Genomic DNA, 27,900 nt, shown 5'->3' with positions numbered 1-27,900 from the left:
CCCCCGGGCACCCCCGTCCTCCTCCGGCTCCTTCGTCCTCCAGGAACAGGCTGCTGCTGGTTATCGCACTCCTGCGGTTTCAAGTAACTCCTATTTTATTTTATTTTATTTTATTTTATTTTATTTTTTTCGGTTATTTCACTCCTGCCATTTCAGTTAACTTCCCTGTTCGTGAAGACGCACTTACCCGTGTTTTGTCACCTGTTTGTGAAGGCACTCTTACCCCTATCTTATCAAAACCATCGGAGTAAACTGGAAAACATCATAAATTCCAGTGTGGTTCCTGCTTTCTTTGGATTTTGACTGCTTTTTTTAGCATAACCTTTTCATCTCTCTTTTTATCTAAATATTGCATGCCTGGACCAGCCCCTACTCCAGCAGAGTAAGCCAGATCCTAACAGCATTACAAGTAGATCATAAAAGCATGGTGAAATTATTCTTCCTGTTGGCGTGAGTCATACGTTATGCATTCTGTGTTCTGCAGAAAGTTATGCCATTCCTTCCCTACAATTGTTAGCATTTGCTTTCTAATAGGACAGGAGTAGTCTTACACAGTTTGTTGAACACTTTACATTTGTAGACCCTGTTATTCGCCATTTAATTGCTTTTTTTGTTTGGATCCAGCCTTCATGGGACCATAATGTTTTCCTGTTTTGGCAAAGCTCTTTAGAAAACCAACAGCATGCATCAGAGAGCTTTCTGTTTATCAAAAAAAACAGGAGATAAAGCTATCCCTAAGTGAAAAAATTCCTACATGCCTATCAGACCTTAATTGTAGAAATTCCTTTCTTCCATGTACAGCTTTTAAAAGTTGTTGCTCACCCATTAAATCATAAAGGCTTATTAGGAGCTTTCAGTGTCTTGTGCACATTTTGTGCTAAGTGTAGTTGAAGCTGTCTTTAAAATTGCTTGGGAGAAGAAAGCCTGAGTACAGGAACCAAAGGAAAGTTTCATCTGCTTTAGAATTTGGTGTCTCAGCTATTCTTTTTTTTTTTTTTTCTTTTTTCAGAATTGTTGCAAATTAAGTTTTCTATTAAAAGCATGACACATATGTTAAAGAGGAATCTATTTAGTTGTAGGGTGCTTTGGGAGATACTACTTTACCAACACTCAGTAGGTTTCAGATGGCTTGACAAGGAAAGCTGCCTCAGTTGGATGTCAGCTCCACACTGTTGATTTTGCAAAGGTATCATATTGGGAGTTGCAGGAGCCAGGAGACCAGAGGCACACTTGAGTGCAGAGTCTTTGTACCAGTCATTTGCATCTGGAGGTAGTTATTTAGACTCCTTGCAAACTACCTGCTGAAGGAGACTTCATCTCTTCCCAAGCTAATTTGTTCCTGTGCTGTCACAATTCCCGTTGCTGCTGAAGGTTATTGCAATTGCTGACAGGTCTCCAAGATGGTTCCATTGATGTGTCTATCAGTACTGGTAAATTCCAAGTTAGGTTGAGGAGTAGTGAATCTATTTGTATCTGTTTTGTCACACCCCAGGCTGCATTTTTCCAATGGGAAGAATGATAAGTAGACTATATATTAATGAGTTAAAATCTGTCAGTGATTCAGGCTACAGACTAACAAGACTGAGCAAGTCTGCTTTATTTCCCATGTGGATGTTGAATTTTTTATAAGGGGAGACAGTATGCAGTAAAATGAAAAATTTCCTGCCCAGGTAACATCTGTAGCTCTTACAGACCATTTTGGGCCCAGTCATCCTCAACTTATGGCTTAGTATTATCCCCTACTTTATTTCACAGTGTGTCCCAATAATCAGATTCATCACAGAAATTAGAGCTATTGTTGTTAATAACGGCAAAGAATGACATTATTTCCTTCTATTTGGCATTTATGAGGCCATCTCAAAATTACTGTGTCCATTTTGGGGCTCAGAGTACAAAGACAACTGACAGACTGGAGTGAGTCCAGCAGAGAGATGCTGGGAGGCTTTGGAGGCTGGAGCATGTGTAGGACTCACTGAAGGAGCGGAGTTTCCTTAGCCTTGAGAAGAGAAAGGGAAGGACAGGTCTAACTGCCTAACTAATGGGAAGTTGCTGAGAAGGTAGAGCTACATTTTTTGTAGAGGTGTACAGCAAAAGGCCAAGTGGAAACGGGCACAAAAAGTAGCAAGGAAAACAAAGGAGATAAATATAAAAAGAAAAATGAATATATGAATATAGGGAGATTATAAGAAGGTATTCTCCTTATGTAAGAGAAAAATGAATATATATATGAGAAGAATATAAGGAGACAAAATCTTCACAGTGAAGGTGTTTAAGCACTGGAACAAATTACCCAAAGAAATTCTGTAATCTCCATCCTTGGAGTTCTTCAAGAATCACACAGTTGCTGTGTGATTCTGTGTTAGACTAGAGAAATGCTATTGCAAAATTATCTTAACTAGAAAGGAAAAAGTATTCAACTTACATCTCTGTAGTCCATATTCAAAATCACTGGCAGGGCAGCTTCTTGTTGTTACCTGCAATTCATGGGAACAGGACAGAAGGATTCCAGTTTGGAGCATGGTGACAAAATGTTACTTCTCTTAGGCTTAAAAAAAAAAGTCAGCAGTGATTCGTTCTCAAATGAAGAACTGTGGCATTCTAACGTATTCATATCTTTTCAGATTGGCAAATCTGAACCAAGCTATTCACCAGAACAATGGTTGTGATTGTCACTTCCCTTGTGGCATTTAGTAGTTGCTCGCTATTTCTCAGAGGTAGTGCTTTGCTTATTTCAGGGTGATGAATTATCTAGATATCTAAAAACCTTCCCTGGCTTCCTGTCTTCATTCCCTTTTTTGTTCAATTATTTTCACTTTTGGCAAGGATGTAGTTAAAATCTGTTATCATCATCGGGATTTTTTAAGTAAAATTGATAATGTGTTTTATACAACTGTTTTGATTCTCTTTTAATCTTTGTAACCAAGACATGGGTTTTTAAATGATTTTTATAAAGGTACTTAATTATTCATAAAACAGAATAAGTGCTTGGCATTAGTTGGTAATAATTACTGTGTGTAATTAATTTGTTAGTCATAGGCAGAACTTTCTGCATCAAACTTAAAGTCAAAATATTTCTTATAAATCAAGGACTGTGTTGTTTTTTTTTTCTTGAATAGTGTTTCATTTATTTTAATTTACTTCATATTATCTTTTGTTAGAGAATTCCAGAACTTTTCCCATGGAAACTGGTTTGATACCTACAATTGCATGTATCACCACAATTTATTATACAGTATTAAACTAGATTGTTAACAATCTGAATAGTGAAAAGCATTGTAGCTGTTGAAAAGATGTTTATATTCTGATGGTCATTTATTATATTGCTACTCTTTAGGATCACAGGGCCAAAGATAAATAAAATTGATCTAGGCTGTGTCATTAGTGAACTGGCAGTGTACGTGTCTGGAGGGAGATAGAGGCATTGAAATAAATGTCTAACTTAAGAGAATGCCTGAAGAGCAGGAAAGAGTCTGGATTTGCTTTCCAAATAGGAAGTAATTTAAACACATAGTCTAATATGTCATGACTTCCACAATACTTTCCCATGTATTTAATGTTGCATTTAAGTGGTATATGACAAATAGGGCAAATAGCTTTGTGTCCAACCCCAAAGATGTTTACAAAATCAGGAGTCCTGTGGGGACAGTTTTCATTGTGCTGATATAATTAAGACAGGAGTTTTGCCACTGAAGCTAACTGACAACCCTTGTATTAAATTGGTCTTAGAGCAGAGAGTCAATTGGCTTGACTTCAAAGACAGTTTTATTTACATTTTTTTCTAAAAAAGGGAATCCAAGATTTGGCTTTGTGTCTTAATGTTCATTTTGTATAATTCAAGAGAATAACAATCTATTGAAGAGTTACCAGAAATTTTAAAATAATCTGTCTTGGAAAAACCTTTTTTTTTTGTGTCCACTTACTTGCCGCTTACAGCTCTGTAACAAAGAGGTGTTCTATCATGTTTATTACAGCCAAAACACATAAAATTATTTTACTTTTTAGATAATAAATTTGATCAGATGATAAAAAAGGTCTGAACTTACAAAACCTATAAAGAAGCAGATTTTCCTAAGTCAGTTCTTGGAACAGTCCATTAGTTGCATGTGAATTAGGCCTAGGTTCTCAAAAATACTTAGATTTTTTTTTTTTAATGTTGTTTTTAGTGTTGTCCATATACTTTTGAGGATACTGGTATAATGGCAAGAAAGACTGCAGAAGCCTATACAATGAGCAATATAGGGGCCTCTCTGTGAAACACTTGTGCTCACAAGGAAAATATTGGGGCATGCTGCAGCTGGGGTGCTTGTCGTGAGTGTTGAGCCCTGAGTTGCAGTGCTGCACACAAGGCTCTTCTACGTTTTCCATGTGGCCTTTAGAAATGTGAAGAAAAATATATATATATTTGCGATGTTTTGATCCTTTAGAGAAATTCAGAGCTTCTCAAAACTACTGGATCTTACGTGCAGTTATTAAGTGTCTGTAGCTCTGTAGTATTAAATTGGAGGTTTTCTACTAGGAAGAGATTCTGGAGTGCATTCCTGGCCCTTCTGAAATCAGTAAGAGTTCTGTCCTTGGCCTTAGCAGGGACAGGTTATCCTGATTATCTCTCCTGCTAAGCAGTTTCAACTTCTGTTATGGAAGCAGTGGTAGAAGACTCTCTTTATCAGTATTCTGCAGAGTTCCAGAAGTGTAAAAAGTGGAAATGAAAAGTTGAAGATAGCTGTAGCCATAGCCTTGTTCCTGTTGTTTGGACTCGGGTGCCCTCTGTGCCTGAGTACTTTTAACCATCCTGCTGCTGAATGTTTACCTCTCCCTTCAACACAGAGGAGATTGCAGGTGATTCATGTCTTGGGAGATGTGACATAAAATCGGTCTCTTGGGACTGGGCTGTGCAAGTCAAACGGAGTTTCATCATGTCACAGTGTGAATATAAAAGCTGTAAAAGGAATGCTGGATAGAGCTATGTGATGCTTGAGGTGGCAGTTCTTCTAGGAAAGGAATTTGCTAAGACTTTGACACATCTATTTCAACTCCAGTCTAACTAAAGCCCTCCTGGGTTCTGGCAAAGGGAAAGGCTATGGTTGCTGAAGTCTGCTGGACTCATCAGTCAGGCTCTAGGTGGAGTAGAAACCACAAGGCTATTAGCACCTTTGATGCTTTTTGTTGCTTTGTTAGTATGGTTATCTTGTTACTTGTGCAGGAGGAAAGCCATAATATATCAGGACAGGCTTTTGTTTTAATACACCTTAGAAATAAACACTCGGAAATTGTTAAAGATATTGTGTGTTTTATGTCTTTAGATTAAATTGAACTTTTTGAGTGTGGTGTGTATTCCCTATGCTATAACCAGGTCCTAAAAACAAGAGGGTTTTTCATTCCTTATCTCTCTTTGTCCATTCTTCCTGAATTTCTCTGGAACTGCCTGGAGTCTGTGTGGTTGGGTTTTTATTTAATCTTTCTTAAATAGAGCAATATTATCTGTACTATCCCCTGGCATGCGTTTCTCATAAAAGAAACAAGTAAATAGAAACGTCTTCTTTCCTCAGAAGGCTTGTGCAGGAAAAGTTGGATGAATGATGAATCACTTCATGGTTCTGGCACTACTGCTCCCCCTGAGAACTTGCTACACTACATACTCACAGCAAGGTAAACGTCTGATCATTTGCTTTTTTATTTGGAAGCAATCTACATCAACTGAAGCTTTGGACTTGCTCATTTGTAAGTCTCCTGTGATTAAGCAGCATATTACACACTTAATCAAATGATTCTCTTTGGTAAGGTGATGAAGCAAGTTGTAATACCTGGGGCTTTTTAATCGCATCAGTCAAAATTGCCTGTTGAATCAATAACTTGAAATGAGGAAGCCAAAGTGGATTTATTTATCTACTCCCCCTCTCTCTCATATGTTTTTGATCTGTACTCTGCCATCTTCAGATAATGAATTTCATCTCAGACAACTTCTGTGCTTCTATGCTTCTTCCCCTTCCCTTTCTCTTTTTTTTTGTCTCTTCTATGAAAACTTTAGCACTTCTGTTGGCTCTTTTCTGATTGTGCCACAGGAAACCTGAACCAGAATTTTATTTCTAATATTTCACATATGTATCAAATAAAATAAAAAATATACAGATTCAGAGGGAACAAAGTTGAATATAAGGATAACTTTCCAGCAGGCTGTGTATTTTGAAGTAAAAGTACTGCTTGCAACACTTGCTGGTGGCAATAGCATTGAGCGTGACTCCATCAAAAGAAAAAAAAAGGAATGACTATTTTAAATTTACTTTTCTGTGACCGCTGTTAAGAAGCAGAACTAACCAGACTATACTCAGCAATTTACAGGAGTTGTATTGCCTTGATTATGTTGGTGAAAGAGGGAGAAGGGTTTCCATAAATGTACTTGTTATCGTACTGAAGGAAGTAATATATCTGTTAGACTTTTTTTTGCCTCTCTTCAACCTTGAAATCCACTCACCCAAGGTGGCAGTTTCTCAGTTTTGAGACTTTCTTACCAATGCCCTTAGAGTGGCAAAACTGCATAATGCAGGCAAGTCCAAACAGTTACTGCATTACAGTAACTCGGTCGTTTGTTTTCACATGCAGTTGTTCAGGAATAGAATAAGTCTCTGTTGTTAATCATAAAGCTTATTTATATGTCTTGAGTTAGCTTTCCAGTTAAAACAAGCCTTAAGATGCCTTGATTGTTTAACTTTGCCAGGAGGGGAAGATTATAACTGTGAATGCTACAAATGTTTCTACACGTGTAATTAATACTACAAAAGTTTTTAAGTCCCACATTGTAACTCAATGGTCTTCAAGATCTTGGGTATAATCTTAGCTATGTTGTTTCTTCTGTTTGTTGGTACTGGGTGTAAGCCCCAACAGTGACCTAGACTGTCTTATGCCAGGCTCTGAGGAAAACAAAATTGTGTGAGATCTGAAGTGGTATATCATCTAACTAAAAGGAAATAGTGGAGGGATGCTTGAACGGATGGAGAAAAAACAGAAACTAATGAGACTTTTGGGGTTTTTGTCAAGTTAATTAAATGTGGCAGCTGAAAATATTGTCTGTGGTGAGAAAAGGGATGAGATTTTAGCTTGGACAAAAAGAGGCAGATATAGAGAAGAGAGGCAAGCTCATCATCAGTGCAATAGGCATAGTAGTGAGAGCTGCAGTTGGAACTGGCTAGAGAAGGAGCAGAAAAGGGGATAGGGAAATTCAGAAGACGTGCGTGGATTTCTTTTAATGGTGCACCCTGAAAAAGTTTCTGCCAACTGGCTGGCTTTTCTTTCAGGCATACGTTTCCTTTCCCTGGGAGTCTTACTCTGTGCCTGTGTGCTTCATTGAGAGACTAACTGGTTCCCTTCCTTTAAGGAAGGGGCTGGGACCATCTCTCTACCCCAGTTGCTTCAGCCCTGCAGATATAGAACACAAGAATGGCAAGGGCCAGAGCTTTAGATCAGCCACCTGTTTGCATAAGTGACATGAAATCCTCTCAGAGGGTTGGTACGCGGTGATTCAGGTAAAAGGATGATGAACGTACAGATATCATTGACCAGAAGATGAGCAACTAAGGTTACATACTGGAGAGGAAGAACATTTTGAGGAAATGGCCTCAAGTTGCGCCAGGGGAGGTTCAGACTGGATATTAGGAAAAAATCTTACACTGAAAGGGTTATTAAGCATTGGAATGGGCTGCTCAGGGAAGTGATTGAGGCACCATCCCTGGAGGTATTTAGAAGATGGGTTGACATAGTGCTTAGTGACATGGTTTAGTGATGGTTTTTATCAGAGTTAAGTTGATGGTTGACTATAAAGGCCCCTTCCAACCTAGACAATTCTATAATTCTGTGATTCTAACATTATATTCCTTAGCATAAGTGGTATTTTAACAGTCTTTTTCTTGTTTTGAGGGTGAAAGTCTGTAGAACATGGGGAGATGAAGTGTGTCTTGTCCTACTTTAACAAAATAGCTTAAGATACTCTGCTTGCACAGTTATTTTATAGCTCACTTTGTTGCTTTGGTTGTTCTAGCTTCTTGCCTGGTCAGTCCTTGGCAGTGAAGCCAACATTATTTCTGTTTTAAAGTAAAGCCTAAAATTGCTGTTTCCTCATCATTTAGGCGAGTGAAATTTATCCCCAGGCCTTCCACTTTGTTTATTTAGTTCCAGACATCTACAAATTGTCATAGGTGCTGGGTCTCTTTATGGTAGTACAAAACTGATGGCTGTTATTTTTCAAAAGGGACTGTGAAGCAGCAGGTATGTTTTTTAAGGAATATGTCATTAACCATAGCCAAAAAGGAAATTTTATATCTGCACTTGAAACATTTTTCCATTTACCTTACAGAAGATACTAATACTGTCAACTTCTGCTTTCATGTAATTTACACGTGTTCATGCTTTTCCAGTGATTATATAGTAAAACTGCAGTGGGAGTTGATAGAAGGTATGTGTGCATATATGTGTGTATATACCTCTTGCTCAAAAACTGTTTTAGGATACCACAGTCCTGTTTCTGAGACCCAAGTGTTTGAACAATGGAACCTTGATTTCTCCATCCAAGCATATCTGAAGAAGCCTATGTAGTAGTTTCTTCTAGATTGAATCATATGTTTTTCATTTTGCTTTGGCTTCCAGTATGTTTCAAAATAGAATGGATTAAAAATATACCAACAGAGTTCGTAGATGGTTTGCTAAAAGAGAAACAATCTTTTTTCAGCACTTTTTTCTAAATTGTTACTGATGGTACAATATATACTTTCCTCCATTTATTCTTCTTCTTCATTATTCTAATTTTATATTAGACTTGTATAACAACTAAGTTGTCACAGTGTCTGTATTCTTATGACATATAAATACGTTTATAAAGTAGTATTTTCTTCCTTTGATTAATCAGGGGTGGTTATAGCTGCTGCTTCTCTTGAGCCTTTCATTTCCTATGGTTATTGTAAAGATCCATACGTAGGGAAACTGCTGCACAGAAGTTAGTGCGGAGCAGGCACCACAGGATAAATTGCAGAACGGTTTGGATATCTGATTGGTCCCAGAAATGTCTATCAAAATGTAGATTCTCGAACTAAATTTCCTTAATTCTGGTGGTTTTGCCTGTAATATTCCATAAAAGTCCCAAATAATCATTGGGTCAGTGGGTGAAGCACATTTGGGAGAAATGCCTGGAGGTGGCAGTTTTGTAAGAAGGAACTGCTGAGGTCTCTTAATCCAACATGTCGCTGAGGACTGTGGCTGTAGCAGGGCACAAATGCCCAGAATGAGTTCTGTTTTAGTAAAACATACAGTTATTTCCGTGATTTCTTTTCTGTGTACTGGTCCATATAAGCATTCTGACCCTGTTGTTCGTAACAAGCGTGAGCATCTTGGAAAGCAACTGTGGCAAAAGAAAAAGCCTAGTTGCCTGGCCATTTCAGTTCCCTGGTTCATCAACAACTGGATCAAGTTTAGAAGTTCGTTTATTTTTCAGGAGGAGAGAAGATACGCTTCAGTGAGTGCCATATTTAATCTCTTCCAAGAGTTACGGGTTTTGGGGGAGGGTTGACAGAACAAGCATCTAAAAAGAGGGACCATTCATAAAGTGATCTGTAGTTTTCAGCCTCTCCTTTCCTGACACCAAATGGGATTTCAGTCTGACTTTTAAACTTTGTTTTATTCTAGGCATTAACTCCAGACCCATGAAAAGATGGAGTTCTTGGGGATTTCTTGGGATTCCATCCGTGTTAATACATTATGTTGTTTCTTTTCATAAAACTATGAGGTTTTCCGGAGAAGTTGCGGATGCCTCATTGCTGGAAGTGTTCAAGGCCAGGCTGGATGGGGCTTTGAGCAACCTGCTCTAGTGGGAGGTGTCCCTGCCCATGGCAGGGGGGGTGGAACTTGATGATCTTTAAGGTCCTTTCCAACCCAACCCATTCTATCATGGGATGGATCAATATTCCCATAAAGTAGCTAGTAAATTGAGGGCATAAGAAAATTAAATAGCATACCCAATGTCCTTGTGGGGGACTATTGAGTAGGTTCAGGAACATCATTCTAGCCTGCTAATGTCTTAAGATGAAAGATTATCTTTGCTTTTGCTATCAACAGCATGAGTCTTAATCACTTTTTCTTTTTTCCTTAAGAACTGTCTGGTGTGGAACCTATCTTACCTCTAACCACTGCTATTTCAGATCTGCTTTGTAACTTAGCTAAACATTAGTATTTTTGTGTCCTTTTTGTGCTCCTAGAATCTGTTGTGTTTCCAGTAATGTACCTCAATGTTTCCAAGGATTTGGCTCTTCAGCGGTTGCTGGTGGAATGGGATGTTGGCAAGTCAGCGCATGATGCTGAGCTGGCAATGTCTTTTGAAATACAAGTCCGTCAAACAGATGAAACTGCTACTGTGTGGACAGTAAGTGTGTTTTTTAAAAAAGGCATATTAGTTCCTTGCAGGATGAAGAAAGCTAAAGGAAAATCAAATGTTCATATGCTGTATAGGTTTATAATTTACAACACAGTATTTACAAAACTGTACTATAAATACCTCCATATTTCAGTAGGTGCCAGCCTAATGTTATGGCTTGTTTTTGTGCAAAAAAAATTTAAAATAATAAATCTGACTCAGATGAAGAACTCATTTCCACCTGTGCAGAATGTAGATATGCCTTGAGTGCCCTTATTGAGGGATTGTGATGGGCAGACTTAGGAGATCTGATTTTTAAGGCCTCTGTTTTGCTTCCAAGGTGCATGGTCCTTAAGCTGCTACCCAGAAAAATCCAGTCTTTTTTGTAGCATGACTACTACCCTTCACAGGGCGCTAACTGAGCATGCGTCTTGCTGCTGCAACTCCTCTCGCCTGAGGAACCAAACAATAGTCTCAGTGTAAGCAAAGCCTTTTAAGGCCTGTGCTTGGCCCTGTTAGCAGTTACCTTATACCCACCTCATCCACCTAAGAAAAGAAGTAGCAGTGTCTCTTTTGCAAAGTCGCTGTCCTGCGACACCTAAACCACCCCAAACACCTAAACCAGCCAAATTTTCTGAAGAGGTGGAGATAACCCAAATCATAGGCTTAGGCCTGCTCCCGATGTTTTCCCCAGTTCGTGACTTCAGCGTGAGAACTTTTGTCTTCAAAGAAAATTACCTCTCCTTTGGATCTCACCAGAGCTTTTGGGAACTAAATGGATGTTTTAGGGATATTATAAACTATTATGAGTCATCTGCTGGTTGAACTATGGAAGAATATGAAATGCACATGTTGAAACTTAGTGAAACTGGAGAACTGCTGTAACTCCTTTGAAACTGCTATTTGTGAGAAAGCACATAAATCAGAGAAGGGGTTATTTTTCTGAAACCAGAAGTCACTAAAATAAGATGGGCATGTTAAGAATCACAACTTACTTTGATCAGCCAAGTTGGTAGTGTTTTATCTCTGAGTTTGAAGAACCACATCTTCGCTACAAATGAGCTCTATGCAGTTCAGAAAATTTTGACCACTTCGATACAAGGGGTAGGATTTTTAACAACCCATGAATAGATCTAACCCTGAAGTCAGGAACTGGGGCCGTGTCGCTACAAACAATTAAGTGATTTTTTGGAGTACCCTTCCAAAAAACTCCTACTAACTTGCCAGAAGAAAGAAAAAGTTTTTCAAATCCAAGAACACAGTCTGTTCTGTTTACTTAAAATATATATGGCAGGGAAAATAAACAGGATATTTTGGATGTTACTATCAGACAGAAATGTATTTGCTTCTGTGTTTTTCTCAATACTGTGTACCAATAAAGAAACTCTATGAGTCTGCTCTTACCCAAGCATGGACAGTCTGTATGACTTTCAAAGCAGTGACTACATTTCTCAGTGCTGTATCTGAGAAATTAGATCGTAAACTGATTGCAGAGTTTTCCTCAGAGTGGCAGCATTATGAAAGTGCAGGTGTTGCTGATGAAAAGCAGTGATGGAGAGCAGTTCTCTAGTTGTCAGTGTGAGCCAGGGCTCTGGCACAACTCGTATCAGCAGCACTCATCTATATGCTGAGTGAGAATCTAGTAGAGTTGCTTTCAGAAGTGCTGAAATGTAAGTTCTGTTCTAAAATGTATTCAAAATTACAGGTGGTTAATAGAATTTTTTGAGCTATTTTTTCCTGCTTCATATGGGCTTTAGTGCTTGGGGTACCTTTCCATCTGTCTGTCTGTGTGTCTACATGGTGCCCTGGTTAGTTTGAACTGATGTGTTGTGTATTGGGGCAGCTCATTTAGTGCCCAGGTGGGCCTTCGTAGGTACATGCAGAGATAAATTTGTAGGATATCTTTTCTTAGACAGCAGCAGAACATTCTATATCTTTTGCTGTGTCTCTGCATTTGTATTATTCAATATAAAAATGATAAAAATGTTTGCCAAATTACATAGCATTTAGCTCTCATGATTTTTGAACTCCATTTTTATATTTTAGGCTGTGTTTCTTATGTTACCTTCATGGAGCTCTAGCAGTTTTGGATGTATTTTTCCATGCTTCTTGTTTGTGCATATTACAGCAGTCAAGCATTTGGGGGAAATCAGCAGATATTTTCCTACTACTCTGCCTACCTCTGATGGTAGTACTGTCCTCAGATGCTGTACCTTAGAACTACAATGAGATATCATCTCCATAAATCCATAAATACGTGTCAGTGCAGATTCCTGCTGTAATTTGGAGCCAGGGATATGTAACCCAGAGCCTTAGACAAGGTGCAGTTGCAGGCAGCAACATCTGTGCAAGCTATTACTCATGTAAGAGCAGACACAAATAGCCCATTGAAAGTTTCTGAGAGTGAATCCATTTCATGAGAAGCAGGGCCTGACTCAAAACTATGTTGTCAGAATCAAGTAGTCTTGCCAGCGCATCACTTCACTGCTGCTAGGATGGATTTGTAAAGTGTTACTTAGCTTACTAGTTACTTGGTGTGAGATCATGTGTAGGAAGTGGAATTTCACAGATTCATTTTTCAAAAGCGTTTACCTCCGTTGAGTTTTCTCTCCCTTTCACTTTTGATTGTACTTCCAGAGTGTCTACATGTCACTGTGTTTTCAGTACTTTGCCTTACTGGCCTTTGTTTATAGGAGTTTCATAACGTCACACTTGATAAATCAGGAAAGCCTCTTCATTGGACATGGGATTCAGACTTACCTTTGGAGTGTGTGTCACACTCGGTGAGAATCAGGAGCAAAGCAGAAGCATCAAAAATCTGGAGTCCGTGGAGTCTATGGGAGACTGTCCTGGGTAAGCAAAACAAGACTTTGCAATATTGGTTTTAATTTTTCCAGTACAAAGCTAGACTGTAATCCACTGGTGAATGTAATGTTGAAGTCCAGTTCAAGAGAGATGGCATCAAATCAAGAATCCATTTTGAACTCTTTAAGCACTAACCAACACCTTTTTTTTTTTTTTTTTCCCCAGGCAATAATAGCAATGCTTGAGCTGTTGTTTTAGTTTGCAGACTGTGTTCCTAAGGTAGTATCCTGCATGGGCTCTAGCGCAGCCCATCGCCAGGTCAGACGCAGCCCTGGCCCAGACTAGGGTAGAGGAGGGGAAGAGCATAGCTATGGCTACATCATCTGATGTGTGTGTTGCTTTTGTCTGGAATTTCATAGCTTTGGTCAGTATTAAAGAAGCAGAGAGAGAGGAGCAAGTCAGCTCCTTATGTCACTTGAAATGAACTTCTGTGAATTATTCGGGAGTATACAAGGAGTGAATCAATAATGTAATTAACCTTTTTTTCCAGATTACAATGTCTGACTTGAACAGTTTGGTTTCCAGAGAATTTGATTTAAACAAAATATGTAACTGCTACTGTAGTGATGTACTAAAAGATTACTCTTGTTTGTAGCAGCAAGAGCTTTTAATTATGGGAGGCATCATGGGTGGTAGAAGCATCACAAGTCTGTATACTTGGATTGTGGCCACGTAAATTGCCCATTTCCCTCACCTTATATAATGTGAAATAGGATACAAGACTCCCTTTCTTTCTCACTAACCTCAATCTTGGAGATTTAATTTTTTCAACTGAAATTAGATAAGGATCAAAAATTTCTTTGTCAGAAACTGATGCTGCATTACAGACCTGATTTAGAGCCTTGTGAAAGATAGTCATGCTAGACTTCATCAGATTTTTGGATCAGATTCTGGAGAGTAGATTTTATCTTCAATCTATGCAGAAGCCTGGGAGTCGCTGAAATCCCACTAATTTTTGCATTGAGTCCAACATTGAAAGCCATATGCATCTTATTCCAAGTTGTGTTCCCCCTTACTGATCATGATGATTTTCTCTCTGCCTACTCATAATCTTCAAGAACAGGCGTTTTCGCCATAAGCACACAGGTTTTTTTTGCCCTGAATTGAGAGGCAGTGAGATGGATTCAGTGTCTCAGGTAGGTTGTAGAATAAACAAGGAGCAAACAAATAATGTAATTGATGATACCACAAAAACTTACATTATATATTTATGGGTTTAAGAGAAATAAAAATAAGATAACATGTGAAGTTGATCTCTGTATGGGGAAGAATACTAAATGAAAGTCCATGAATGGATAATATGTCATTAGCAGATTCCTGTATAAATGCTCAGTTATGTGTTCTGGTTGAAGACTGCTGCCTGGAGCAGATTTTGAAATGGTTCATTATGTATTAATTTGCAGGACTGGACACTTCAAGTAACAGTGGACCACAAATCTTTCCAAATGAAAAAATTATAGAGGAAGGCTCTGACCTCACTCTCTGCTGCATTGGAAGGAAAGGTCAAATCATTCAGGAATTCTTCATAGACCTAGATGGTCGTGTTTTCAATCACACAAGCAGTCAAGACAGACTTCTCACTCTGAAAAACGTGACACATGAAGTGCGTCACATCACTGCCTACTGTCGAGAGTCCTGCAATGAAAAGCAATGCTCCGATCAATCAGTTTTCATTGTGGGTAGTAAGTGAATGCATTATTACAGTTCTATTTTCCTGTTCTTATTTAGTCAAGAATGGCTGTGGAGAATGGGAGGAGGAAAAAAAAAAGAAGCTTGCGCTAAGTTGTCATTGTCCAGTCATGTCTAGCTGAACTCTGTTTAATGTCTGACAAGATCTGTACACTTGTGTATAGAAAGCATTAAAGAATAACATCAAAAGTGTTCAGATTAATCTCATTAATTGATCCTAGGACATGTGACTGATTTTTAATATACCTACCCATTTAGGAGCTCAGTTTCATTGTCTGTGTGCATGTGGTAAGAACTCAGCACAGTCCCCCTCTCAAAGGCTAGTAGCAATTTTTACAGATAGAAAACAGCACAAATTAAAGAATGTCTGAATATAATACAAAATAGTAATATACGGAAGTGTTTGGATTGCAATTAATTTGTGGTGTCATCCTGATTGTCTCTGCAGAGTGGTCATTGAATAAGTATAATTGAAATAATAACTGGTATTACTGCAGACTTTGTACATATCCATTATTTCTAGTTTGTTAATATATTAAAAAGGGTGGTGGCTTTTACATTGACTGCCATTCTGTTGGTGGTTTTTTTTCGTTTTACCTCTGACAAGAACCACCTGATACACCTCATGATTTTTCCTGCCAAACTCAAGACAAGAGAAGGGTAACATGTACTTGGAGCCAAGGAGGAGACACCTATCTTTATGGAAGTCACTCACCAAAATACACCGTTTCTGAAGAGTAAGTATCCTTGTTGTTGTATTAACTCTGGCCTGTGCTGTACAGAAGAGTCATGTTTTTTTTTCCTTTAAAGTCTGTGGAAATGGTTCTTGTCCTGACTGCAATTAGCTGCTTTTTTCCACCTCACTGAGTAGCTTACTTAAAAAGTTTTGAGCTGTGCAGAACTGCTCTGAATTAGACTGCTGTAACAAAGTTGTTGGTCCCTCAGACCAGGTTCTGCTCAATAAAGCTTGTTCTAACCATTCTTTTGGATTAACTTGTTTGAATATCTTTTGGTAGGTATGAAGACATCCTGCAGTCAGGATATAGGTAACTTAAAAGTATAACGTAATTATTGGGTAAGGCACAAAACAGAAAACTAGGATTTAATCAGCTGGGGGGGTTGAGTATTAAGTGAGTTCACAGTCCATTGACACTCAAAATGATAACTGATAACCCTCAATTAGTTAGCCTGATTAGCCTCCCTAGTTCTTTTCCTGTAGGATCTGATAACTTTACATGTTGGTGTTTTCCTTCTTGACTCCTTGAGGTACTGACAATCCTATCTCTCTGCAGACTTTCTCACAGCTCTTTCTCAGCAGTCTGAGTCAAGGCTGCACAGCTGTGGTCTGTTAGACCTGACCCTTAGCTCCTTGCTACACAGGCACCTAAAGAGAGAGGAGAGGGTCTTTGCAGCAGGGTCTGCAGAGAAAGGGGAACCCATAAAACAGGACGGATGCCTGATCATCACAACAAACTTTCATCAAAAGACCCCAGAGGAGGAGGTCATCATTGTGTATACCTTCATGGTCTCTGCATCATTCACTTCCATTAAGATACTATGATGATGATTTAAAGACGGAAGGTTAGAAAATGCACTTGAAATTACTGCTTCATTTAAAAACATAATGGTAGATGTGAATGGTTTAATTCTTGGCAAGTAAGTGCCTAGTTTAGAATTTCCATGAGGGAATCATGAAAAGCAATTTAGCTGCATCTTAAAAGGATAAAGTAAACTTAGCTGTGTCTTAAAAGGATAAAGTGAACTGAGCTGTATCTTAAAAGGATAGCAATTTATCTGTGTCTTAAAAGGATAAAGTACAGTTAGACTTTGAAGAAAACCTTCTTGTAATTGTAAGAATACCTATGTTCATCCTGCTTCAGGTTAGGGGAAATAACTGGGTGGCTTCTTACAGTCCCCCTCAGCCTTATTTTTCGCATGATGCTGTATTCTAGTTGGGCATCAAAAATTTCAATGTCTAGGTCAATTGTACATTATGGAAAAATGTCTTTCTCTCTTTCTCCCTCCTTGCCTTCTTTGATAGGTTTTCCCAAAAAATTGTTCCGTGCACAGTAAGTTGTTCTGAGCGGTGCTCGTGTTCTTGGGATATAGGCCAGCAGACGATCTACAATATCACGGTGGCTGTGGAAAACCCACTGGGAAGGAAAACTGCTACGGATGTTTTTGATGTAACTCACAGAAGTAAGGTCTTTTCTATGTCTTTGTTGAGGGTTTTTCATTGCAGGCCTTGTCCTTCTCCTGATCTTGAGTACCCCAGTTTAAAGTATGGAAGTCTTTGCAGTTTTTATTAGTTATCTGTCCTTCTGCTGTAGTTATGAGCTGTCTCTTCAGTTTTAGCTTTGCAAAGTTGTGTTAACGGTAGAAAACAGCTTCACTCCAAAGATCTGATTTGATTATTGAAATGACTCCTTAATACTTCAAAATCTGGTGCCCTGCTGAAGCTGCTTCGTAGTGTAGGAAGTAGCATGATACAAGGATAGAAAATGGGGAGTTCAAGAAAAACAAATGTGTAGGTTTCTCGGGAATTCAGTCCTTTCTCCAAAATGTTATTGTTGATGTTGCTGTCTTTCCAAAATAAAATGAAGCTGCATGTTTTAAAAAATAAGGCTAAAATAGGTTACATTCAATGTGCTAAATACATTAAAGTTTTACGACAATTTTTCCAGCTCTAGTGAGTGTTACAAGTTAAAGAAATTATATATAGTATTTATGATGAGTTAACCTTTTAAATAGTGATTGATGCGAAGTCCTGTACGTATTCTCTGATGCTGGACATATTTACATGGAATTTTCCTTGATTAACATATGTGAGCAAGTGAAGAAAAACTGAAGTCCATAATTTCCAGTTCTGCATGTGATTGCTGGGACTTTATCAAACACAAACTCCTTTGAGTCTGGAAGTTGTTATGTTGTAATTCATGGTCCATGAAGTTCTAGAATAAGGGCCAAAGCTGTAAACCTACCACTCATTCGAGTTGCCCTGTCTTACTCCTTACAATTCACTGATAATAAGGGAGATTTTGGGATCTGCTGCTCTTGCTGAATACTGCTTGCATAGCAGTAAAGTATGTCAGAAATCTTCTGGAAATTGTGGCATTGGCACTGTTTACTAGAGGGTAGCTTCTGGCAGGAGTCAACATAAGAGTTGTGAATAGAATTTCTGCTGAAGAGGCTGGATTCTGGGGTGTAGAATGTGTCAAACAGAACTCACTGTGCTGTATGAGGAGCCTTTGCCAGGCCCTGGACTAGAGAAATTTACTGGCTTTGCAATAAAAGTCTGTGACTCTTTCTTTCGGTCATGATGTTCTAAAATATTTCCAAGTCACTACAAGGGAATTTTTTTCACCTTGCATAACACTTACTTACATTTACATTCTGAAATTAATTTTTACTAATTTATATCTGCTTCTCCTAGACTGGCAGAAAAATCTGTATTTCTTACTTGCTTTCACCTCTTAGCTAAAATACCTTAAAATACTGCCTATATTTTATGTTTTACAAGAGCTAATTCAGATTTTCCATTGGCAGTTTATCCCGCTGCACCTTTCCAGCTGTGGGAAAAATGCACAGATACAGAAATCAATTTGTATTGGAAGCATCAAAACAAAGAAATTGAACTGTTTTGTCAGACTGAAGTGCTCCACCCCGATGGGAAAGTACAACTGGTATGAAACCCAAATTTCATACAAAAAAGCATAATGTGTATCTTTTTGACATGAGATTAAAAAATAATTCCCCAGGAATATGAATGCACTCTAAATCTTGTGAGTGTGCTGATGTGTCTTCTGCGTTTGTTTCTCCTAAGCTGCACACAGGTGATGTGGTCCATGTGGGCAGCCATTGCTGGTCCTAGTTCATACTCCCAATGCTTCCTATAGCGCTGGCCGAAGTGTGTGGTGTGACTGGCCTGCATGTGTGGCTGTGTCCTCTGCTGGATGGTTTCTGAGATTTGTTGAAGTAACTGAGGACACTTTCTGACCTTACAGTTGTTTCTGGCATTGCTAATCTCGATTTGTCATGTTTGTATTACTCATGTATCATCTTACACAAATAGTGGTGAGGTGTGTTGAAGGCTTTTTTTGTATTAGTCCAGGAGCTTTCTTCTTACTATTGACTGTGCTTGATGGTAGTGTGTCTGTTTTATATGAGGGAGTTTTTCTTCCTATCCTATTCCGTCTCCTGGAAGATAATATTTGAGTGGACTCCTTGTCTTGTTCCACCAGAAGCTGACTGACTGTTTGTGTGCCTGCTGTGGTTTCCCGGTAGCCATTTTCTTAAGAAGGCAGTTTGCCTCTAGCATGTTACAAAGGCGTTATGAAGATCAGGACCAAGCTGCATTCTGTCTTAAGTGTTGCTTGAGAGCTGTTAGATCAAATGGCTGCTGCAGTTGACCCTTGCGGGAGACAGTTTAGAAGAGAGGCTTAAAAGCATGCCCACTTTTTGACTCTTAGCAGAACTCACCCTGTCTCTTAGGAAGGAGCGAGGGGAAAAAGCTGGGGAAAAAAATGGAAGGAAAAAGTAGCTGTAGAGGATGTGCATAGATCTGGAACAGCATCCTACCTACATGAACTGCATAAGAGCCTCAGACTCTGTGAGGATAAGATCTCGGTAAATTCCCTCCTTGAGGTAGTCATTTGACAGGTTGTGAGTGACTCCTACTCAGACAGTCACACAGAGAGGGCTTGCAGACCTCTTTTCTCTCCCAGTCTTCTGATCTTTTTTTTTTTTTTGGACTATTGTTCCGTGATTATCTTTCCTAAATCAAGCCTAACTGTCTGTCGTAGGATCTAGAGGAAGAACTATTGTTTTCAGACCAAAACCTCTTGCTAATGAAGCTGAGCTGAGCTCTGGCTGTCCTGTATTTCTGTCTTGCAGCACAATAGTTCAGAAACACGGCAGAATTATGCCAGCATCACGCTGGGTGGACTGCGGCCCTACACCGAGTACACAGCCAGAGTACGCTGTGGGGCTGCTGAGCATTTCTGGAGGTGGAGTGAATGGAGCGAAGCCCGAACCATCAGAACAATGGAATCCGGTATGTCCAGCCCCTTGAGAAGGGGAGCTTGAAAGGATGTTCCTCGCTTGCACCTCTGCAATTTGTTGCTACTCTTCTGCTGGGTGGCTAAAGCAGAGGCCTGCTGCATGCACAGAAGCGCACTAAGCGAGCTTGAGGAAGGTGTGCTTCTTAAACTTCTCTCATCTTGCCTGCCAGTCTCTGCCATCTCATTCAGTGCAGGCAGTGGGCAATGCAGATGAGGGGGAGGATGGACAGGCTGAGTTACAGTGTTCTACAAGGGCTGCAGGAATGGTGCAGAGGTGGGAACAAGCATCTGGGAATTGCAAGTAAAGGAAGATTTTCTAGGGGAATGAACCAGGCATTCATTCAGAAAAAAAGACTGAAAGGAGGAGAAAGAAGTTAAGAGATAAAGTCTTGGCAAGACCTGGGAGTGATGGGGAAAAAGAGGTTTCAGGGGTGGAATTTCTTCAAATTGGAGGAATCAATTAAACAGTTTGTCCTTTCTGCACCTAAAGCATCTTTGTTTTGCTGTATGTATTGCAGCTCCATCAGGGGAACTGGACATCTGGAGAGAAATTACACCAGTTCTGGGCGGGCGGAATGTGACCTTGTTCTGGAAGGTGAGACATTGAAACAGAAAAAAAAAACCCTCCATAATGTCTTTGGAAACTTCTCCCGTGAACTTTTACAAGTCTGTGTGCACTTAGTAGCAATTCAGTATGAATATGTCTTTTAAGAATCTAAGACAAATATTATATAAAACATATTTCAGAACTTATGTAGCTGTGTTATGGTATGCTGTCTTTGTATTTCAGACATATACTTCTGTTTTTCTAAGAAAAAAAAATTCTATTTCTTTTATAATAGGATAAAGCTCACTACTGGTTTCTGCATTTCCATTTCAACCAATATATGTATGCATGTATGGAAACAAGTGTTTATTTTCTTACAGACGTAATACATCCTATTAGGTATTTAAAGTTCTGAATGCTCCTCTTGTAAATTTTTTGGTAAGATTTACTAAGTAGTTGGTGTCTACTCCCATAACTTTTTGCCCAGCAAACACCAAGTTTTCGAGCAAATGGAAGAAATATTTCATACGAAGTAACCTGGGAAAAAGTAGAAGATGGCTCTGAGCCTGAAAGCATCTCCTTTTCATCAGTCTACAACAGCACAAGGATTTCCATTGATAACCATTCCTACAGAATCAGTATCATGGCAAAGAACAATGTTAATTATTCACTTCCTTCAGTATTGATCATCCCTAGAGCTACAGGTAAGAAACAGTGGGGGTATTTTCAGTTAGATTTCCATCATGAGAGTTTTCTTTCTACATATTTTAAGGGAAGTGATAATTTATCTTCTTGAGGCCATAAATTAACCTGGCTTCTAACTCACATCACTGTTATCTGGACCTTATTACTGTATTTTTGTGATAATGGTATATACATTAAGCTTAAGTGCCTTGATCCATCCCTTAAAAAGAGGAAGTCTGTTTTGCACAGGGAGTCTCCACAGAGCAAAACACATTTAGCCTTAAACTAGGGCCTCAGACCTGCGGCAGGTGCCCTGCAGGGAGGTCTTGTGTGTGATCAGCTTCTTGTGACTTTCTGTTTATGACTCCAGGTTTCCGCAGTCAAACTTTCAACTTGTCAGCTTTCAGCATACAAAGAGATTGGCTCTCAGCATATGAAAGGTTCCATATATAAGATAGCTAAGGAATGCAACTATTTTATTCTTGTTAAAAAACAATAGCAACGATGCTGATTTTCATTTATGAATCTGACGTCTCACGCAGGGAAATAACAGAGACTCTGTTTTGTTCATTCCTAGACACCGAAGAGCTTAAAGAAGAACAAGTTAGTGGTACAGATGATGGCATTTTTATTTCTTGGGAGCCCAGACAAATATACAACAGCTACATCATTGATTGGTGTAACTTTCCAATGTTACAGCCTTGTGATTTGCAGTGGAAGAGATTTGGGCCCAACACTTCCAGTGCTCTGATCAACTCAGGTGAAAGCCGGACAATTTTTCTTTCTGATGTCAGTGCAGCAATCTTTCGTGCTGTGGGTATTAATTGAATTTAGGAAACAAATCCTGTGGAATATTGAAGTCTGTGCAGTGCAGGTGTCATTCTTCAAAGGCATGTAGCATCATGTTTTGCCTAGTAAATGAGTTAGACACCACAAATGTGCCAGCACCATTAAGCCTTGGAAGTCAGCACAGTATTTTAGGAAAAAGCCTCCTCAGAGAAGCTTATAGTAACATCTTGAAGGAGGATGGTGAGGTTAATGAAGGAGTTAAAAATCTTTTAGCAGGAGAGATGCAAAATAGAGCACTGCCTTAGACTTGGGTGATTTAACACCCATTGTGTAGTGAGAGGTTTAGTGGTGTCAGTGTGACACAAATAGGGTGTCTCAGCACCAGTCCTTGGGGTTTTTATCCCAGTGGTGGCCACTAGACCTAAATCCTTCTTGGCTGTGTGGAAGTTGCTCTGATATACTTCCCCAGCTGCAAGAATACAGCCTTCCTGGAATCCCTTGAGCTGAGAGTTCTCTTTGGAATGAAACATGTTTCAACAAACCTTGACTGAACACATTTCCATATGCAATAAAGGAAATGCATTTCAGTTCATACAAACATACTGGAGCCTGCATCCTGGCTGAAGGAGAGAGTGGTAACATATGGAAAAAATGTTGTCTGGTTCTTCAGTGGGTTGCACTTGGTTGATCCGAATGGGAATGGATGTCAGTGAGGATAACATGCAATCCTAATGCATGGGTAGTGTCTGCGTTAAATGGTCCAAAACATGACCTTTGCCTGTGCCAAAAACAGAAAGGAAATTATCTTGCCCTTTGATGCATTTGGAGTACATTGTTGTGCACTCATCTTGAATACTCCATGGCAGCAAAAATGTATTACACTTCCTCACCCCAGTGCTCTCTTTCAGACAGAGTAAATGTATTCAATTCACATTATGCACACTAAAAATTGGTTTACCCTATGTCTCTTTCAGTTGCTTTAATAGCACACAAAGATTTCTAATGGATTATAAACCTCTGTAGAAAGCAGTTAAGTAAAAGCAAAACAAAAGACAAGCCATAACCTATTATTGTAATCAGTTCCACTGTTTTCTAGGTGCTTTCGTTCCGGGGGTGAGATACAACTTCCACATCTACGGGTCTGTTGCCAATAGAGCTTCCTTATTGGAGAAGAAGACTGGTTATCTCAAGGAGCTACGTAAGTTGGCAACATCTTTAGGGTTTGTGTATTTGCTGAAGTCATCTGTCACAAACAGAATTCCACAGACTTCCTCCTGCAACTACCTAAAAATGAATGTGCTGTGTTATTTTTATATCATCAGTGAAGCACTTAAAATAAAACAACATTTGAGGCCCTACATAGAGGATATTTGACTAGTGCAGTGACCCGGCAGTTAATTAGAACATTAATTAGAATAGCTGAACAAAGCTGTGATTAGCAGTCACTGCTTTGTGCGTGAAGGCTCTGTGAAGTTCACAGTTTTTGCGGGGTGCTTTGGCGTCGCTCAGCTTTTAAACACAAGTGATACATAAACAGAAACACCACATGGGAATTCAGACATTTTTTCGTGTGAGAAGATAAATATTCTTGAAGAATAATGGCAAGTTTAACTTGAATTTCCTTTCTTCCAGCTCCTCTGCATGACCCTACAGTGAGAAAAGTTGAACTGAGTCCCAATGCAGTAACACTGTTTTGGGATTATAATCTCACAAATGAGTCAGGTTTTGTAAGAGGCTACCATGTTTATGTGTCGCCTGTACAAGGGGACTGCAGTTTGAAAGGATCCGAAAAATACACTGTTCCAGGTAAATGAGCTCTGGGATTTAGGGAGTTGTGTCATTGATACAGGGGAAAGACTTTGTGGCTGTTGTTGATTTTGCAGCCTCTTGGAAGGCAGATTGGCTCATTAAGCAATTCAGAGGTTTCAACACTTGCTGCTTTTGATTCCACTCTAATGCTTGAGACACTAATGGGTGGAAGTTTGTTCTGGCTTTATACACATTTATAGCCCCTGTCCTGTTGTCCATAACTCCTTTGAACTCCAGTGTCACCTCCAGAAAAGATTCTTGCAGTACTGTAGGAACAGTCAAGTTTTTGCCTCTTGTGATCCAAGTTCTGGCTGAATTTTGAAAACATCTGCTTGTGGTCTACTTGGATGAGAGTCATAGGAAGCGTGTTAGTTTTACTATGATTTGGGGTATTTTAGAAACAGATGGGATAAAATTTATTTCCTTCAGAATTGGAACACTGTGTAAATTCCCCATTTAAATTCTTTTATAGTGAAAGTATTTGTGGCTGTGCTCTACAGTGGAGTTCCTTCAGCAGAACTGAGCTGTGGGGTGGCACAAAGCCACGTTTAAACTTTTATATCTGATCTTCCTGCTCCACACTCAAAACTGCTCCAGATTACTTTACTCCATTATAACTTTCAGATGTTTCCAATGTGTTCAAGGATATATATTTTTTCCCCTTGACTCTTCTTCCAGTTGTGTCACGTCCTCTGTCAGATTCTTCTGCTGATTAGACTAATACCAGGCTGAAAAGCTTAGTTTGAAGTGAAGGAGGCTTATGTAGGAGTTCCTGTCAAAACTAAGCTAACCATGAAAGTACCGTAATTCTTCAAGTAATCCCAATTAGACTTTAAGAAGTTCACATCGAAGATTTCCTGCTTCCCAGTTTTTCTAAGCTAGCAGACAAAGGGTGTGACTGGGAAGAGTCACAAAATAAGCTAACCCTTTTCTCCCTAGGGTCTGGCAGTTGTACAATAAGAGAGGCAAAAGAGGTTTTTTCAAGCAGCAATTTTTTTTGCTTTCAATTATCTCCAAAGAACTTGACCTGAGCTTAAGGGCTACAGGATTCTAGTGAAAAAGGAAATGGGAAAACCCAACTCATTCTGTTAAAAATCTCTAGTAAAATAAACAGTGTCAGCTTTTGACAGCAAGTTATTAGGTAGTCTGCCAGAGGAAGGGCAATGCTGTGGACAGTCCAGTTAGAAGGGATGTGAGTTCAGCCTAGTGGCAATGAGTCAGGATGCATCATCCTTCTCAGAAGAAAGTGAGCAAATGACAAAGAAGGCGGGTTGCAAAGGTCGTGTTATTTCAGTTGGCTAGCCACTTTTTTTGGTGTTTTGTAACATTTTGAGGAGATGTTATTGCAACCTTTCAATACTTAGAGGGCTTATAAGAAAGATGGATTGAGACTTTTTATCAGGACCTGTAGTGGTAGGAAAGGGATAACAGCTTTAAATTGAAAGAGGGTAGCTTTAGATTAGATATAAAGAAGAAATTCTTAACTGTGAGGGTGTGTTACTGGAACAGGTTGCCCAGAGAAGCTGTGGATGCCCCATCCCTGTAAGTGTTCAAGGCCAGGCTGGATGGGGCTTTGAGTAACCTGGTGGGAGGTGTCCCTGCCCATGGCAGGGGGGTGGGAACTCAATCCAACCCAAACCATCCTGTGATTCTGTAATTGTGATTCTATCTTATCTGTTTCGTTTTAGATTATTCAGTGTTATGTAAATACACAATTGAAAACCCAGAAGAAAAGACGTACACCGTGAAACACCTCTTGCCCAACACAAAATACAAACTAGTGGTTAAAGCCTATACAGGTGGAGGAGAGACTCCCATTGTTAACTTTAGATACATAGACACACCATTTAACTGTGAGTATTGGCTGTGGAAAACTTGTCTTCTAGCAGAAGGATGGGATGATTTAAAAGGCTAGAATAATCTTCCTTTCTCAAGGGAAAACAATTAATTCAATGTAACATGCACTTGAGAAAGTATCCAACTGAGAAAGAAAACTTGCATACCAACATGGTATTTCAATACTTTTAAGTAGCTATGCTGTTTATTTTAGAATGAAAATAATTTTACATCCTTGTCTAAGTCTAATATTTTTCTGGGAAATAGCTTAATATATGCACATTTGCATGACTAGTGATTCCTGTTTGCTGGAATGCGTTGAAGAACTGCATTTGGATTTAACTAGTTTTCTAATATGGGAAAAAACAGACCTGTGTGCAAACAGGTAATTTCTGTGTGGACTCTTAAACTTCTAATGCTGATTCTTACTCTCTTCAGTCTTTAAATCCATTGCTGAATTAACTGCTTCATAAGTCAGTAAGAAAGGGTTGTTGGCTGGAGCCCTGTGGTTTGCTAACTGGGCAGATCTGATCACCAAAGCAGAATGGGAAATCACTTGCCTGTGGTTCTGTTCCCTGGGAAATGCCACACAGCAGTCTTAGTGGTGAAACTTAACGATCCAAATCGGAGATGCCTGGTTTTGAAAGATCTGTTGGGGGTGGAGGTACAGGGGGAAAGGTAGGAAGGAGTGAGGCTTTGGCTTATACGAGGGGAGTTCGTATTTCAGACTAAGTAGAAGAGTGTCTAAGCCCTCGTGGTACCCTCTCAGAGGTGGCTCTGCCTCTTACTCCCACGTTCCAGCTCCCATTAGCAGACTTCTCTTGCATAGGTGCAGTCATTTGCACAGCCAGGCAGGGAGTCAAAATGAGGGCTTAATTAACCCAGAAAAGATAAAAGAAGAACGTAACACGTGTCCATTCCCTGCTGTGGCCTGTGGTAGGGACACAGAAACTCGCTGGTGCAGGGCAGGAGCTGACTGGCCAGGGCAGAGGGAGAGCGAGCACCAGCTTGGGCTTCCCCTCAGCCTGGCTGTTACAGCCTCAACTGCTTGGGACAACCATAGCCCAAGGCTGTGTCTTCCAGCTAGGAAAAAATACTGAGATTCTCACATCAGCATAAATCCTAGGAGAGCAAGACCACTTGCCTCGTGTCTTCTCTTGATACAGTCCATCCGTACTGGTGGTACAGATGTTGGCTCACTATCTCACGGTAAAAGTCTTTCGTCTTTGGGGATCTGAGAGAAAATCTAAAACAAATAGTTAAGTATCATTATCTTAACTTTTGGAAATTTACCTTACAGTTAAGATGTTAACGTGAGGGCAAATTAAAAGCAATCTAGTAGTAATTCAGTTTTAGTCCAAAAACTTGCAGCTGTATCCCAGGACTTCCAGCTAAACAATCTTGCAGCCATGGACCACACAGTTTAACTGCTGAATTAGTGGCAGGTATCCCATGTGAGCTCAATGTTATTTTTGTCCCAGAAACTTAGGCCGTATTGACTTTAACAGGTGAGAAGCTGAAAACAAATTTTTAAAGTATTTTTCTTTCACAGCAAACATGCTGTACCTTGTATTCCTGCTAGTGATAGTTCCATCACTGGTAGCAGCTCTATGCCGCTGGAAGATGAAGTGGTAAGTTTAATGCATTTTTTCTGTTGTAGACAGAGAACAAAACTAGTGTAATTCACAAACCACAGCTGAAACTTGTTGCTTCCAGCCCGTTGTTTGGCCTCATTCATTTTTTCCTCTGCCTGTCCAGCTGTGTGGATGTTCTAAGCACTTGGCTTGCAGCATTTCTGAGAGGCTCATCATCTGCTGTTGTTTCTGTACAAACGTACATGCTTTTTCTGTTGGTAGAATATGCTTTGATGAGAGAACAAAGATGTCTTTGTTTTTCTCTCCTATTCCCAGGGTGAAGGAGTGCTGCTGTCCTGTAATACCTAGTCCTAGCAAGAGCAAAGCACTGTCATTCAAAGAGTTTAAGGTAACGTCACTGAAAATCTAGTATTTTAATTTTTCCATTCTTTCATTAGTGAAGTTTCAGAAAAATATTTTCTTCTGTCAACTACATTTACAAATGAATGACACTCAATTGTCAGAAATTAACATAATTTAATATCACAATTTAGTAACTTAAAAAAGAAATCTCCAGATTACTCTGATAAATTCTACATAAAGTACAGCTTCAGTTGAACATTCTGTACATATATTTTCCTTAAAATTCTGATCATT

General features: G+C 39.3%; 1 protein-coding gene across 3 annotated transcripts in view; it reads left to right on the top strand.

The window, feature by feature from the left end:
- Nucleotides 1-27,900, top strand: part of OSMR (oncostatin M receptor) — a 31,125-nt gene that overhangs the window by 452 nt on the left and 2,773 nt on the right. The window contains exons 2-17 of one of the 3 annotated variants that reach the window (XM_014947597.1): nucleotides 5,550-5,646; nucleotides 10,236-10,399; nucleotides 13,084-13,243; nucleotides 14,659-14,937; nucleotides 15,552-15,681; nucleotides 16,986-17,143; nucleotides 18,491-18,627; nucleotides 19,838-19,997; nucleotides 20,523-20,599; nucleotides 21,039-21,255; nucleotides 21,813-21,995; nucleotides 23,121-23,222; nucleotides 23,657-23,830; nucleotides 25,522-25,686; nucleotides 27,222-27,300; nucleotides 27,580-27,652. In XM_014947597.1, the coding sequence (XP_014803083.1) occupies nucleotides 5,574-5,646; nucleotides 10,236-10,399; nucleotides 13,084-13,243; nucleotides 14,659-14,937; nucleotides 15,552-15,681; nucleotides 16,986-17,143; nucleotides 18,491-18,627; nucleotides 19,838-19,997; nucleotides 20,523-20,599; nucleotides 21,039-21,255; nucleotides 21,813-21,995; nucleotides 23,121-23,222; nucleotides 23,657-23,830; nucleotides 25,522-25,686; nucleotides 27,222-27,300; nucleotides 27,580-27,652 (2,331 nt within the window). In that variant the 5' untranslated portion in view covers nucleotides 5,550-5,573. Of the gene's footprint in view, nucleotides 1-5,546; nucleotides 5,647-9,445; nucleotides 9,497-10,235; nucleotides 10,400-13,083; nucleotides 13,244-14,658; nucleotides 14,938-15,551; nucleotides 15,682-16,985; nucleotides 17,144-18,490; nucleotides 18,628-19,837; nucleotides 19,998-20,522; nucleotides 20,600-21,038; nucleotides 21,256-21,812; nucleotides 21,996-23,120; nucleotides 23,223-23,656; nucleotides 23,831-25,521; nucleotides 25,687-27,221; nucleotides 27,301-27,579; nucleotides 27,653-27,900 lie in introns of those variants that run through there. The other 2 variants (XM_014947596.1, XM_014947598.1) reach the window with 2 other exon arrangements.

The sequence above is a fragment of the Calidris pugnax genome, unplaced genomic scaffold (assembly GCF_001431845.1).
Source record: "Calidris pugnax isolate Ruff unplaced genomic scaffold, ASM143184v1 scaffold156, whole genome shotgun sequence".
NCBI lineage: Eukaryota > Metazoa > Chordata > Aves > Charadriiformes > Scolopacidae > Calidris > Calidris pugnax.
This window is presented reverse-complemented; position numbering and strand designations above follow the sequence as displayed.